At 42.4% G+C, this 16609-nt stretch overlaps 1 protein-coding gene across 2 annotated transcripts in view; it reads right to left on the bottom strand.

Moving 5' to 3' along the window:
* Positions 1–526: 526 nt before the first annotated feature.
* Positions 527–16609, bottom strand: part of LOC143296933 (MAU2 chromatid cohesion factor homolog) — a 40227-nt gene continuing 24144 nt past the window's right edge. For both annotated transcript variants that reach the window (XM_076608962.1, XM_076608963.1), the window contains 5 exons: positions 16329–16406; positions 15349–15460; positions 14700–14790; positions 11828–11955; positions 527–8607 (listed from right to left, as the gene is read on the bottom strand). In XM_076608962.1, coding sequence (XP_076465077.1) covers positions 8545–8607; positions 11828–11955; positions 14700–14790; positions 15349–15460; positions 16329–16406 — 472 coding nt within the window. In that variant the 3' untranslated portion in view covers positions 527–8544. The remainder of the gene's footprint in view (positions 8608–11827; positions 11956–14699; positions 14791–15348; positions 15461–16328; positions 16407–16609) is intronic.

The following is a 16609-nucleotide window of genomic DNA, read 5'->3' as shown; positions in this document are numbered from 1 at the left end:
CAATAATCCAATGACTGTCATTGCCCCGCCCTACTATGAGGATACATGACCTGTTTTCAGATGCCCTTCAGCCACTATTGATGTGAGAACTAGCAGCAGACACTGGTGAGTGTTCCAGTGTTTTCTCCCTGTTAAACAATTTAAGTACAACGGTTTCAAGTGTTTTGCGGATCAGCACATTATATGAAAACTAGATGGCGGCCATCTTTATTTCTCTAAAGTAGCCATTTTATCGAATATTTGATGTGTATTTCATCAAGTGTGATTACTTTTCTTTCATTGCATGCTATTTAACTAAGTTTGTACATTTTTTATGTCTTTAAATGCATGATACCCATCACAACATCTTTCACTCTAATTCAATTGCGGCCATCTTGGATTTTCACTTTTTGACAATAATGCCCAAAGTTTAGCGTCTGGCCTCCATTAGATTTGAAATCAGCAATGAAAACTCAGTTAGAATCGCCAAAGAAAAAAACTTTATGACGCAAAACAAGCTTTTTCAGCGGGCGCTTGGACTAGCAGGACAAAGGGGAGGTTACCTACTTCCAGGAGGTTATCGGCCGTAGTTGCTTTCGTTTTCTCCGCATAGGCGGATAGTAGTTTGCACAGGACAGGAATGTCAGACCCCTGCCGGAGTCTGCATTAGTTGGGTCACGGTTAAGTATGTGTAATTAAACACTGATTTAAACAACAGGCACATTCACTCTGGTCTTTTCATCTGACAATCCTGCTCCTAGTATATACCATATGGGTTAACTGAATTCCCAAATCTCTCAAGCACACATTTACCTGTGCCTGAATCTTTGCACACAGGCAAACATGCATTTGAAATACTATTCTGGTGTTCAGTGGGATAAGGAAACAAACAAAAACAAAAACACATAACACCACCATACCCAGCATGCACACATTAGAAAAAAACAAAAAAAAAAATATGCCTATCTAAATGACAAGATTAAAAGAAAAAAGCCCAACTTAACACAAAAACCAAGTGCTATTAGAATTTATTTTTTTAATCCTACTTGTCAATGCCCCTTCCCAACCACCATGACTACTGCAGCTGAATCAATGCAGACCTGTGGGGAAGGACTACTGTGAAGTAGCTGCCTCAAAAACAAAGGTGTTTACAGTCTAACAGACTGTGCGCACAGTTAAGCTAAAAGCATGTAAAAAAAAACCCAACCTTCCCATTCAAAGAACGGATGTTCAACAGCAATGTTAGGAAGCTGCAAACCCCAAGGAGAGGCAACATGAACTGAGGACCGCGATGAACTTCCTCTCTACACTTCTGAAAGGGGATCTTTTGCCCTGACCCCAAAGTGGGACTTCAAACCAAAATGACACTGGTAGTGTTACTTACTCAATGAAACCATGATCTTGTTAGTGTTACTTAATGAAATATTGTTAGTGTTACTTATTCAAAGAGACACGGCAGTCAAGCTGACCACAGGAGATATCTGAGTTCAGGACAGATCAACTTCACACTGCTTCACTCATCCTGGAAGAACATTTGGGGGTGACAGTAAAGACTGGACAAATCACTGGCTCAACCCTGAGGTCCAGTGATTGAAGACCAACATGTACTGTGCCAAATCAAATCATACTGCTTGTAGCCCAACCAACCACAAAGCAGCCATTACATTTTGTGCCAGAGCACATCAGACAGAACAGTAAGCAGGAACGTCCCACAGGTGGACCGCCCATCTGGGGCTGGGCTCCAATCTAATCCTGTCCATGGCCCGGTTGACAGATAAGAGGCCATTTAGGGCTGATTCCCTGTCACTTCAGAGCTCGCTCATTCCTTGTTAAAGAAACACTTTGGTTCTTTCACCGAGAAGCTACAGCTTCCTGCTAAGTGGTGACAGCATGTCTGATTACCTCGCTTAACTGCTTCCTGGAAAAAAAGTTTTAACAAGGCCATTATGTTCAATCAAGTCATGTGTCTAACAAAATAATGAATGATTATAGTATGGAGATAGAAATGTTCATTTGAAAATATGTCGATTTCTAGCATGACAGTCAATAGTGTCAAGTTATTTTCTGCTTCCTCTCATGAGGAACAGTGTGGTGTGGTGTGACTGGTGGAACAGAACCCAATCAAATCATGCTGCTCATAGCCCAGTCAGTCATGTGAAAGGCGCAGAGAAGGGATGAGGCAGAATGGCCCAGATAGTGTCACCACCACGACTGGTCTGGGCCATCAGTAACACTGTACAACATGCAGGTTGGTCATCACTTCATGGGTCACAGAGAACACTGACCAACATCACTCATCACATTCCTATCTGTTCATCACATTGGATGGCCATCACGGAAAAAGGTTGGACACAACATTCTATGCCACTGATTAGCTAAGCCATCAATAGATCAAAATCAATGACCATGTGAATGGACAACACTTGACCATCCTGGAGGAGAAAGGATTCTGGATGCCAATGATTAACTAGGCTTTCACAGAAACCAAAAACAGAAGGCCATGTGAATGGACATCACCTGGCCATCAAGGAAGTGTGAAACAGGTTGGTCATGACATACTTAATGCCTGAGCCAATGTGCAGTCTGTAAAGCAGGCTGGACCAGAGAAGAGGCAATACAGCATTCATCTTAATATTCTAGGCCATAGAGAAGAATGTGCTACATCACTTCAACATTGGTGACATTGTGGATATCTACAGGGCTATGCGCTCATCATACTGGACAACCCTGTGAATGGACTTCACTTGGCTGTTGAGAAGACTGAAACAGGCACCTGAAGGTTTGTCATGACATTCTGAAATTCTGTACTGATGATAACACAGGGCTTTATCACACTGGCTGACCCTGTGAAGAAATCACTTGGCCATAGCACAGATGATGCGACATGCACCTACAACATTCGGGCCATCACCTGAACACTGGTGAAGACATTCTGTCTGTCTGTAGTGATGATAGACTGGCCATTGTGTTAGTAATGTGGAATGACCATGTGAATGGACACCACCTGGCCATCAAGGAAACCGACTGAACACGACATACTGGATACCCTTGCCATGCATTAGCTAAACTATCTAAACAGCAATATAAATGACCATGTGAACGGACATCACCTGACCATCAAGGAGACTGTGAAACAGGACAGTCACAACATTCTGGGTGACAATGCTGATGACTCGTCTTCTGTCTGTCTGCCAGGATTCACAATGGCCATGTGAATGGACACCACTCAGCCATAGAAGAGGCAATACATTATTAATTCTGGGCTGTAGAGAAGATTGTGCAACATCGCCTGAAGGTATGTCATGACATTCTGAACGTCTGTGCTGGTGGAATTGGGCAATGTGTCAGTCACAACTAATGACAACACAAGAAAGATGCTATAAAACAGCAGGACAAACCTGTCACCATCATCCCTTACCTTCATGTTCACTGTGTGAATCCCTCTCTGTGGACCACAGACTCATTCAGAAGATGCACCCACAAATGATAAAGCGTCGCTGTCCTTTCACAAAGGACATGCAGACCAATTCAGAGAGTGCACCCATAAATAGTAAAGCATTGCTCTCCTTTCACAAAGGACAGTGGGGGAGGGAGGGGGGATGGGGTCAACCTCTCTGTCCTTTCACAAAGTCCAAGACAAATGGTCAGCCTCAACTGTCTAAAGTGATGACAACGGCATCAGAGGGTAATGCTAAATATCGCCCAGCTAACCACAGAGGCCATCTCAGGGCTTGAAAAAGAAACCAAACAGGTTAGAAAACCATTATTTATGAAGCATCACAAAAGTTCATTTTGAAATTCTTACAAGCCAAGATGTGCCTCCACCAAGAATAATAAAGAACAAAACCAATCACAAGGTACAACATGAGCAAGGCAGCTGCCAACTGACTTTATACCCTGTATCTTGTGATCCAAGCATTCAGTCAGACATCTGATGCAGTGGGGTTCATTAAAAGGCAAACACCATCATGGCATACGTATATATATATATGTATATATAGGATTTGAATAATATGTTTAAGTGTAATAAACTGAATCCTTGTTAAAAGAAAGGGAACTTGACATTCAAGTCTGACCAGGTGTGTTGCATGAGCAATGTGACAGTCGCATTCCAAAACAGGTGCCAGCTGCCGGACAGTGTTTTGTGCCGACACACAGGCACTGGTCGGCGTATGGCTGTGCGGACTTGAAAAAGGACTCTACCCACTCCCTAGGTCAGTCCTTGATGCCTGTGCAGTTCATCTTCATTGCAAGGCACGACACAAAGCCAAAAATGCAATATAAAAAAACAACACACCTCCAGGCAAGCCTCTCAGTACACTGCAGGAATCACGGATGGGGGCCATGGGGCCACAGACCTCCCCACAGGCCCCCCCCCCCGTCCCCCCCCCTGCTGGTGTCATGTGAAGTGCCATCATCCCTTCAGTAAATCCAACATGGCTGATGCACAGAAACCACCACCAGTTTATGGGAAAGGGCACGCAGAAATGGAACATGGGACGAGTAAGTCCTCAATCTTATGTCTTTCCACTTGCTGACATAAGAATAGCAGAATAAACACCCCAAAAGTACGAAACAGAGCACAAGAACTGGTCTGATCAGCAAGCCACACAAGGTAGAAGTGGGCCACTCTCCCTAGGGGTCTTAATATGTCGGCTTGGAAGCTGATGGTAATGGCAGGTCTGCACTGATTGGAATACAGTAACATACATGTGGTGGTCAAGAAAAAGCAGGCAGGATGATTACTACCAACCAAACCACCAGCTCACCCCTCTTTTTTGATGGCTGAGCCCTTTACTTCACTCTCATAAATTTCATCAAAGTCTAACTTCCCACACAATCCCATATTCACATAATCAAGAAAGCTTTGTCTCAGTCGGTGCAGTGAATCTACAGAAAAATGGAAGGAAAAAAACCCTCAGTCACTGATCTTACCGACAGCTGTCCTAGTTAACTTTCCCTGAACTGTTTTGCATAGCAACCTACCTCCCTTCAATTCTACAGATTTTTTGCTTCAGGAACACACACACACACACACTCTTGCACCCGTTCAGATATAAATATGTCTCCCCCACCCCCAAGACAAAACTATTTTCTATGTGAACCCCCCACTTTCTTCTTCTTCTTTTTTTTTTTTAAACAAAGTACATATTTTAAATTAGCATCCTGTTTGTTGATAATTTTTCTCTCTAAAATACTGGTATTTTATACAACTGCAGCAATGAGTAATGAATACAACTGAATACATTTAGAAAAAAACATATCCCAAAATCAGATTCATTACTAAATCGTATGAAACAAAAATGTCATGAAATAAATCTGTTTTACAATCTGACTGTTTGGCAATGTACAACAAAAAAGTTTTGACAACATGCAAAACCATTTTTCTGTCACCTTCCTCTTGTGACAACAACTGTAAACATTGTTTCCTGAAAAAGGTATTCCAGGGACCTCTAACCTTTCCATGAAAACCATCATATGAAAACCAAAAAAATCTTGAATAAACAATGAACTAATAAAAAGATCAAGATGTAACTGAAACTTGATCTTCCGATCTTGATAGGGGTGGGGGGTCATTCTTCTTGTCTTATTGGTAAACAATTTTTTTGTGCAAGTGTTGGCACAATAAAAAATATATATATATATATATATATAAAAACACCCACAAAAACACCTTTGTTCGAAGTGCTCTTCAAAAAAGCAACGCAATCATGAAACTTTGAAACTTAAATCAAATCATACTGCCCACATTCCATCAAAACTAAACTTGCCTTCCACACTACTCAAATCTGACATGGTTAATAGTGCTGTGATTTGAAAAATTCCAATTAAAACTGATCTTTTAGACAATTATTTCAGTAACAACATGGAAAAAAATATATGTTATATGTTATAACCCTTTCACTGTAGTTTCATAAGTTAATCTATTCAAATTTAAATTTCAGAGGTATATATTTAACTTGTTTCTTTTTTTGAATACCCATGTATTGTAAAGTTTTCTCTAACAATCCTGAATACAATAATTTCACGTTTCATAACATCTTTTCTTAATGCCCACCACCATTTTTCATACATACGTTTTGAAAATGTTGAAAAAATAAAGAACTTACCTTGGTAACCATTCATCTATGGCATCATTCAATGTTTAACAGCAGTCTTGCTCATATTTATTTTGATAAGTTAGTTATTTCAAAAAGACTTCAATGATCTCACATCTCTGAGGGGATAACAAAACAAGAGCTGAGCCATCAAACATAACGCACCCAGACAAGGAAAACAGCATGATTAGATCATTACACAAGACTTAGTCTTGATTAAAAATACAACAAAATACAGCATTTCCCTTCCTGCCGTTCACAACACAACAGCACTAATGTGTAAAGCTGTAGCTCAGCCACTGAATAAATAACACCTTAATCTACAGTCCACATCTGGAAACAATTCGCAACCCACATTTCCCCCTATAATATATACATTCATTACGATTGGCAGTTTGAAATGTATTTTAAAAATAAAGGAGGAAAAAAAATCAACTAAAACAATTTCCTCAAAACTTAGATCCTGTCACAAATATATTGATCGTCATCCTTTCCATAATATATATTTATACTGTTTTGTTCTTGATCCGTCTAGAAGTAATTTGCATGTGTAAAATTCTCCACATCATTTTTTTAATTACTTTTTTCCATGAACACCCTCTCCATCTCTGCACGAAGAAATCTGTCACTGACAAATGAACAGAATAACAGTAATGACAGAATGAACGATCAGCAATGACAGAATCAACAGAATCTACAAAAGGTGCCACTATATGTACTGGCACTGCTGCTATCAACAAACTTCTCCCAACTTCAAACCTTTAAGCAATCAACCTGCTGTTTGGGACCCTAATCGAAATATTCCTGACAAAAGAACGCAACCAAATCAAAGCAGACCTCAAACATCACGCAAAGATGACAAAGCATTTGTAAGCTGAAATCTTGACACTGATACAGATAATGGACTGTTCAAAGCCTATCAAGATTCTGTGGTTTTCCTCAGGGAGCCGTCACACACTTCATCAGGTCAGTCTCAAACCCACCTTTTTAAGCAAAAAAACAAAACAACAAAAAATAAAAACATCCACATGAAATCAGACACGAAACGTGACAGGTATATACCATTCAACATGCACAGACTGACAGAGCGTTTAAAACTATTCCTGCTTTACTACTAACATTACCTGCTGGCAAAACTTACAGCAGTTGTTGGTTGCCTACTGGCTTGTGGAGGCTGTCAGAGCCATGTTTACTGCAGCAGAGCTTCCCAAACATTCTGCAGCACTTGCACACACGGCTGATGAAATTTGTGTGCCAAGTGCTGCCACTGGAGGCCAAGATGAAACAGTTTTTCCAATTTATCCCTTAAAATTCTTATTCCAAGGTACACAATTCTTACAAATATTTCAAGAATTTTCCTATCAAATCATTGAATCAAACCAAAACAGTTTTGAACATCACTAAAAGGGCACTTTGTTTTCCTTTGTCTTCTCCCCTCCCTCCCTCAAGGATTCTCTGGTGATGGAGAATATTAAAATTTGCCCTGTAATGGGCAAGCACACAATGAGAGCCACGCACAGACACACATCATATATGTCAACTGCCATTTACATCATCCACACTTCATTCAACCACCACTTTCGATAAAATCATGACTACTTTTCTACAAACCTCATCAGTGGTTCAACCACTGCAACCTGATTCACTGTAGATAAGGCGACCCACCCACACACATTCTCACATACAGAACAAACAGCTGTGAAGATCACGCGATCCTATCCATATAGCAAATCAACACATATAGGTCTACAAGTTGTGAACATCACATAACCCTAAGCTGCCAAAGAAACAGTTCTGGTGGTAAGCGGATAAAACTCTAGTATGTAACTGTGAATCAATGGCAATCTGTCCAGACACTGGCCCACCCAATGTCTGGCCTCCTTCACTCCAGGCTGAGGCCACAATGTGAATAAGCCATTCCGTCTTGCCAGTGACATTCTTCCATCCAGCACGGCACCAACACTGCACAAGATGGCCCACTTGCCAGGAAAATGTTTGGATAAAATTCATATTGCTGTGGTAGACGGGGGTATATTCTGGGGTTTCTACCTCCTCCTCTCCTTTCAGTTGATGATGCATTCACCACTGGACAGGGAGGGGTGGGAGCCGTTATTCCTCACCATTTAATAGTTCTCACAGTCTTCATTTTTTGTGTGTTTTTTTTAACACCTGAATGATGTGTCAACCTGAAGATCCTCACATCCATGTAGTCCTCCTGTCGGTGTCGTCTCTCACACCGCTACAGTTCACCACGTACATGCAGTTCCCAACATCCTGACGCACAGGATCAGAATCAACACACTGTACACACACACTGATCCAGAAGTTTGCTGCCTTTCGAAACGCATCATAGGATGCGTATGCTGGCCTGGAGCCAGTCTCTATGTGGATGCCACACACACACACCACAGCCCAGTCTCTAGGTGGATGCCTCACACACACCACAGCTGTGTCTCCTGGGGTGAGGTCACAACATGTTGCTGGCACCACCAGACGTGTTCAGGTGGAAGGGGCAGGGGCCGCTTGTCCACTGAAACACACACATCAATTTTTCAGTCTCGCTCTTGTTCTCACCCTCACTGTCTGTCTTCCAGAATATTTTTGTTGATGATGTAAGGATGCTGCTTTCGTGTGTCATAACTGTGTTGACATCATGTATACATGTTCATTTGCTATTTGTCTGTGTACTGTTTTCCCCCCATAGAATTGGTGTGTTTTATCATGCTTAACTTTTCATGTTATGCTTTTCCTACCCCCGCCCTTTTTTTTTTATGAGGATAGGATGTAAAAACGTTGTAAAAGCTTATTCTTTTACTCTCAATAAAGATAATTTTGAACTGACTTCACTTGGGTGTTTTTCAACATTTACAATCACTTTCTTATATAATATTTAGCAATTCATTCCTTTTAACAGGTCAACATGTAACAAAACATTTAACTTGGAAAGCATAAACGTGCAAAAAATTGCCTCTCAGTAGGAATTAGCTTGTTTTCAGTTCGCTCAAATGAAAACCAAACTATTCGGATTTTTTTTTTTTTTTAATTAAAAAAAAAAAAAAAAAAAAAAAGCAAAAAGATAAACATCTATAACATTATGTTCCTTCTGAGCATGTGGAGTGATGGCCTAGAGGTAACACATCTGCCTAGGAAGCGAGAGAATCTGAGCGCGCTGGTTTGAATCATGGCTCAGCCGCCGATATTTTCTCCCCCTCCACTGGACCTTGAGTGGTGGTCTGGACACTAGTCATTCGGATGAGATGATAAACTGAGTCCTGTGTGCAACATGCACTTAGCGCATGTAAAAGAACCCAAGGCAACAAAAGGGGTTGTTCCTGGCAAAATTCTGTAGAAAAATCCACTTCAACAGGCAAAAACAAAACAAAAAAAAACTGCATGCAGGAAAAAATACCCCCCAAAATGGATGGAACTGTTGTGTAGTAACGCGCTCTCCCTGGGGAGAGCAACCTGAATTTCACACAGAGAAATCTGTTGTGATAAAAAGAGAAATACAATACAACGCAATTACTGATAAACCGACTGGCAGAAGACCACACATCAATTCTTTTTGTGACACTCACATTTGGACTACAGTTATCAAAGGATCTTAAGAAAGGAAACAAGGTTTATACAAATTCATTTACACTTTTGACAACAAATTGTAAAACTTTTTTTTTTTTTTTTAAAGATATAAAAGTGTGTAGCTGGGTCTAGGGACTGTTTAATCCCTAGGCTACCAATATGACGAGATAACTTGTCAGCGCAAGCATGTACGCTTCACTGCCACAATGACAAGATAACTTGTCATTGAACTATTCTGACTTTCACCTGGTTTGCATTGAGTTCGTTGACAAGAACACTGGTAGCTTTAGCTTGGGGAATCTAGCTAGAAACCCCACTATGCCATGAGGCAGTCCTTTCTTTGAACGTTTTGGTTGGATTTCTGCCGCAGTGTTTGCCTGGCTCCTCTCTTTGCTCGCTCAACAAAATGTCGGACCCCGTGCTCAAGACATGCGATCGTGGTTGCATGAAATCAACCAAGATTGCTTTCTTTAGCTGATGCTCAAAAAGAATTGAAGCATAAATTTGAAGAAGACAGTGATGAACTTTTGTAGGACGATTTGATAGAAAATAAAGGGAGCAATAAAGAGACCGGCTAAGATACAATTATCAGTGAGTGACGCAGACTTAACAGCTGTAGCAGCGAACAGAAAGTGACCAAATTTCCAGCAGGACACAGTGTGAGCGATTTTCTTGGCACTCAGCCAGTGCGATCTGATGTGAACTGGATGAAGTGACCATGCGTGAGAGGGGTGAAGCGAAGGGGGGTGGAGACCGAGGGGGCGTGGCCCCACATCCATATTATCACTTGGAGAGGTCACAGTGCACTGAGTATCTGTCTCTTTTCTTTTTCTTTTTTTAAAAATTATGGTTGTTCTAGTATAATTTGTGTGTGCAGGTATTATCCATTTGTCCAGAAAATATGATACTTTAGTGCAAATTACCTAACGTTTGTGATGAACAATTTGAAAATGTGATAAAAAACAAAACACTGATTTCAAAACAAGAGCATGTCATTGAAAATATATAAAATGGGAAAACATCATGTGTTCAGTATTCTTTATTCACTTACCTTTCAGAAAATATATACTTTTATGGGTCTTTCTCCAATAACAAAGAGCACAGGATTTTTTGAAAATATATACCCACTTTTTGTGAAAAAACCCTGGCAAATAAATTTCACTTAAATTCTATTTTCCTGGCAGCAAAAGGGTTAACCAAAGTGTATGTCTTTACAGCAAAACAAAGAGAAACAAATTTTTATCACCAAAAAAATCAAGTTCAATCTGGGCTTACTCTTGGCGCAAACCCCAAAACAATGGACACAATCTTGTGAATCGTTTGAAAACATAGTAACATGAAAAAACAGGGAGTCAATGAAAGGACAGAAAAGGAGAAAAAGTGAAAAAAACAAACAAAAACCAACTAAACCACAAAAGTAGGAAAGATCAGGAAAAGAGGATGCTTCTGTAAACACAAGGGAGGTAACTTAAACAGGAGGCTACTGGCCGCAGCTACTTTCCTTTTCTCTGCTTGGACAGACTGGTAAGTAAGTTTGGACAGGACAGGAATCCAAGACCCCTGCTGGAGTCTGCACCAGCGGGTTACCGTACAGTATGCGTGATTAAATAGCAATACAGAAATCCATATGATACAGAAACACTCCCACCCATGATACTGGGTTAGTGGTTAGGAAAACAAATGGTAATGACAACCACTCACTCCCTCCCCACAACTCCACCACACACACTGATGCACACATCCTTTCAGCACATGGTACAAATGAATAGGCCCAACACTTGGCTTTTTCACAGATTGAACTAAGTTTACAGTTGGGCCAACAGCAAAGTGAGAGCTGTATTATCAATGGTTTCTCCATTGCAATGGGAAATCATTTACAGCTTAGCCTTTTGTGAAGGGCAATGACTTTCAAACTAGGAGGCAAAATTGCATTGGCTCTTAGTGCTACAGCCCAGGGGGCTATGATGGCCTTTAGGAACCATCCCAACGCTGACTGTCCTGAAACCCTCTTGGCAGAGAGGGTGGGGATGTAACTTGGGCAAGACCCTCTCCACTATAATTCTAGCCAAGACAGTTGGGACAGCAGTTGCATCCTCTGCTGTTCTGATGGTCATGGTCGGATACGACTGACTATCATAAAAACAATCCAGGTGTGGAGGAAGTGGCAGTACCTGTATCAGCCCATGCTCCTGCAGCTGTGAGGACTGGAAGTGGTCCTTCAGCAGAGACTGGGAGAAAGTGGTGTGCATGCGGTAACCCTCCGCCTCGTTCACAGAGTCCCCAACCAGTCTGTACAGATCTGTAACACACACACACACACAGCACACACACAACACTGTAAAATGTCGTTCCAGTCACTTGTCTTTCTTTTCATCATCATCTTTCTTTGTTTTTGTTTTTGAGAGGGGTAGGGTTGGAATAAGGATTCCTCATTAGGCACTTTAGTAGCAGCTGTTTTCCATTTCTCCCCTTGGGCAGACTAGTAGTTTGCACAGGACAGGGAATTGGACCCTGCCAGTGTCTCCAACAGTGAGTCACAATATAGCACGTGCAATTGACTTTCAATCCACCAACTCTGAATTTTATGAAACAAAGGGAAAAAACAAGAGACCACACACCATTACTTTTGAGGAGGGAGGACTATAAGCACAGTGAGAAAGGAAAGAGATGTCTTACAGAAGCTGCAGTTGGTGAGAGGGATGACAACTTTGAGGAAATGGGACCTTCAGCACAGTGAGAAAGGAAAGAGATGTCTTACAGAAGCCAAAGAGGGAGGGTGGGATGACTGAACTTTGAGAAGGGACCTTCAGCACAGCGAGAAAGGAAAGAGATGTCTTACAGAAGCTGCAGTGGGTGAGAGGGATGACAACTTTGAGGAGATGGGACCTCCAACACAGTGAGAAAGGAAAGAGATGTCTTACAGAAACCAAAGAGGGATGGAGGGCTGCTTACCTTTGAGGAGAAAAGAACCAACAGCACAGTGAGAAAGGAAAGACACAGCTCACAGAAAACAGCTGCAGGACAGGGGGTGACTGAGGAGAGAGGGACCATCAGCACAGTGAGAAAGAAGAGATGTCTCACAGAACACAGCAGAGGGACAATGGGGTGACTGACCTTTGAGGAGAGAGGGACCATCAGCACAGTGAGAAAGGAGAGATGTCTCACAGAACACAGCAGAGGGACAATGGGGTGACTGACCTTTGAGGAGAGAGGGACCATCAGCACAGTGAGAAAGGAGAGATGTCTCACAGAACACAGCAGAGGGACAATGGGGTGACTGACCTTTGAGGAGAGAGGGACCATCAGCACAGTGAGAAAGGAGAGATGTCTCACAGAACACAGCAGAGGGACAAAGGGGTGACTGACCTTTGAGAGAGGGACCATCAGCACAGTGAGAAAGGAGAGATGTCTCACAGAACACAGCAGAGGGACAATGGGGTGACTGACCTTTGAGGAGAGAGGGACCATCAGCACAGTGAGAAAGGAGAGATGTCTCACAGAACACAGCAGTGGGACAAAGGGGTGACTGACCTTTGAGGAGAGAGGGACCATCAGCACAGTGAGAAAGGAGAGATGTCTCACAGAACACAGCAGAGGGACAATGGGGTGACTGACCTTTGAGGAGAGAGGGACCATCAGCACAGTGAGAAAGGAGAGATGTCTCACAGAACACAGCAGTGGGACAATGGGGTGACTGACCTTTGAGGAGAGAGGGACCATCAGCACAGTGAGAAAGGAGAGATGTCTCACAGAACACAGCAGTGGGACAAAGGGGTGACTGACCTTTGAGGAGAGAGGGACCATCAGCACAGTGAGAAAGGAGAGATGTCTCACAGAACACAGCAGTGGGACAATGGGGTGACTGACCTTTGAGGAGAGAGGGACCATCAGCACAGTGAGAAAGGAGAGATGTCTCACAGAACACAGCAGTGGGACAAAGGGGTGACTGACCTTTGAGGAGAGAGGGACCATCAGCACAGTGAGAAAGGAGAGATGTCTCACAGAACACAGCAGTGGGACAAAGGGGTGACTGACCTTTGAGGAGAGAGGGACCATCAGCACAGTGAGAAAGGAGAGATGTCTCACAGAACACAGCAGTGGGACAAAGGGGTGACTGACCTTTGAGGAGAGAGGGACCATCAGCACAGTGAGAAAGGAGAGATGTCTCACAGAACACAGCAGAGGGACAAAGGGGTGACTGACCTTTGAGGAGAGAGGGACCATCAGCACAGTGAGAAAGGAGAGATGTCTCACAGAACACAGCAGAGGGACAAAGGGGTGACTGACCTTTGAGGAGAGAGGGACCATCAGCACAGTGAGAAAGGAGAGATGTCTCACAGAACACAGCAGTGGGACAATGGGGTGACTGACCTTTGAGGAGAGAGGGACCATCAGCACAGTGAGAAAGGAGAGATGTCTCACAGAACACAGCAGTGGGACAATGGGGTGACTGACCTTTGAGGAGAGAGGGACCATCAGCACAGTGAGAAAGGAGAGATGTCTCACAGAACACAGCAGAGGGACAAAGGGGTGACTGACCTTTGAGGAGAGAGGGACCATCAGCACAGTGAGAAAGGAGAGATGTCTCACAGAACACAGCAGAGGGACAAAGGGGTGACTGACCTTTGAGGAGAGAGGGACCATCAGCACAGTGAGAAAGGAGAGATGTCTCACAGAACACAGCAGTGGGACAATGGGGTGACTGACCTTTGAGGAGAGAGGGACCATCAGCACAGTGAGAAAGGAGAGATGTCTCACAGAACACAGCAGTGGGACAATGGGGTGACTGACCTTTGAGGAGAGAGGGACCATCAGCACAGTGAGAAAGGAGAGATGTCTCACAGAACACAGCAGAGGGACAATGGGGTGGCTGACCTTTGAGGAGAGAGGGACCATCAGCACAGTGAGAAAGGAGAGATGTCTCACAGAACACAGCAGAGGGACAAAGGGGTGACTGACCTTTGAGGAGAGAGGGACCATCAGCACAGTGAGAAAGGAGAGATGTCTCACAGAACACAGCAGTGGGACAAAGGGGTGACTGACCTTTGAGGAGAGAGGAGGCCCACAGCTGCACATGGACGTCAGGGATCTTCCCTGCCAGCTGCATGGCTGGTGTCACCAGGTTCATCGCTTCCTGCACCACACACATCACATACATATTACATACTCATATCACATCACACACGTCATACACACACAGCACAAACACAGATCACACATATCACTCTCTCACACGCATATATCACACAAATATGACGCACATTCCACACATACACATTACTTGCATATGTTACACACGTGTAATACCCACACTAAACACATTCTACACACACACATATTAATCACACATTAGATAGAAATCTCATAACACACATACATATTACACACACATAATATAAATTAAATACAAAACACAAATCACACATATTACACACACATACATGTATCACACACATCACACACATGTACAACACACACACACACCCTAAACATGTACACACCACATATGCTCCCATTCTTACACAAACCCTGTGACACAAACTGAGGCCCTCCCCAAACACAAAAACATACCATTCACACACACACACACACACACACAAACACACCAGTCACACACACACACACACACCATTCACACACACAGAGAACTATGCCACAAAGTAGCAGTGTGACCACAGCAGGACCCTCTCACCTGGTTGTTCCCTAAGGACAGGAAGATGTGACCCAGGAGAACCAGCGAACATGACGTCAGGCGGTTCACATCCTCCGAGTTGGCCATCTTCAGGGTTTCTCTCAGGTACCTCCTGTGAGCCATACGTATCATGCTTTGAGAAGTGTGGGGTGGTGTTTTTTGTTTGTTTGTTTGTTTGTTTTTAAAACCCATCATATTCTATTAACTATCTGCAAACAAGGCAAACCCACTTTTCATGTGTGCTCCAAGTGGTCCAGTTGGCAAAACATTATCGAGAAGAAAGGGGTTTGTCAGCTGGCTTATGCTCATTTAAACAGTATGTTTATAATACAGACAACTAATCTTTCACAGTCTGTTTTCTCCAATAAAGGAAAAATTGGCAAAGATGCAGGACGTCAGTGATGTCTTATAGGCACACTTGTAAAAAGTCAGCTGACGTCTGATAGGCACTGAACAGGTTCAAGTGTTTTGTCTGTTTTTTTGTTTTGTCATTGTGTTTTTGTTTATAATTCAAGATCTATGTACTCAATAACATAAGACGAGCATATACACATAAGTGACAACTGAAACAGTTTATTACACTTACTCTCATACTTTACATACCAGTCAAAAATGACAAAAAGAAAGAAAACTTGCGTGAAGGTACAAAACACATGTCAAAGAAATACACAAAAAAAAGAAAAAGAAAAAAAAAAGGGGCACGTCTCAAATCACAAAATATTTTTTTCTAACATTTATAAGTACAGGCAAAGGAATAAAAACAACTTCAAACAGCTATGTGTAAATGGAAAATATGGGCCATAAACTTTACAATACATGCCAAACCAGAAACAACAGGAATGAAAACAGAAAAGCAAGCCAGCCACAGAAAAGATAAAATCACAAGGGCTTAACTTCAAAAGGTGAAAATACTAACACTACCCTTGTAAATGAAGATATCACCTTTCACTACATCCCAAGGAATGAGAACGTCCACTTACTTGGCATCTGGGTAGTTAGCCTGGAAGAATGACTGCAAGCCCTTGACGAAGAACGCTGCTGCTTTCAGACTGTGCGAGCTGAAAAAAAACACACCACCAAAAACATGTACAATCTGTCAACTTCAGGGTAATACTTGCGGACAGTAGCATTTTTCTCATCACTTACCTATCTGCAATATATACCTCTTCCTAACACTAGTACAGTATTTAAGTTGAAAGGTAGAAATCACTGTGTGAGAAAACGTATCACTTTCCAGACTCAAGGTTGAAAGGCAGATATA

Source organism: Babylonia areolata, chromosome 22 (assembly GCF_041734735.1).
Source record: "Babylonia areolata isolate BAREFJ2019XMU chromosome 22, ASM4173473v1, whole genome shotgun sequence".
Taxonomy (NCBI): domain Eukaryota; kingdom Metazoa; phylum Mollusca; class Gastropoda; order Neogastropoda; family Buccinidae; genus Babylonia; species Babylonia areolata.
The sequence above is the reverse complement of the archived record's forward strand: the minus strand, read 5'-3'. Positions and strand labels throughout refer to the sequence as shown.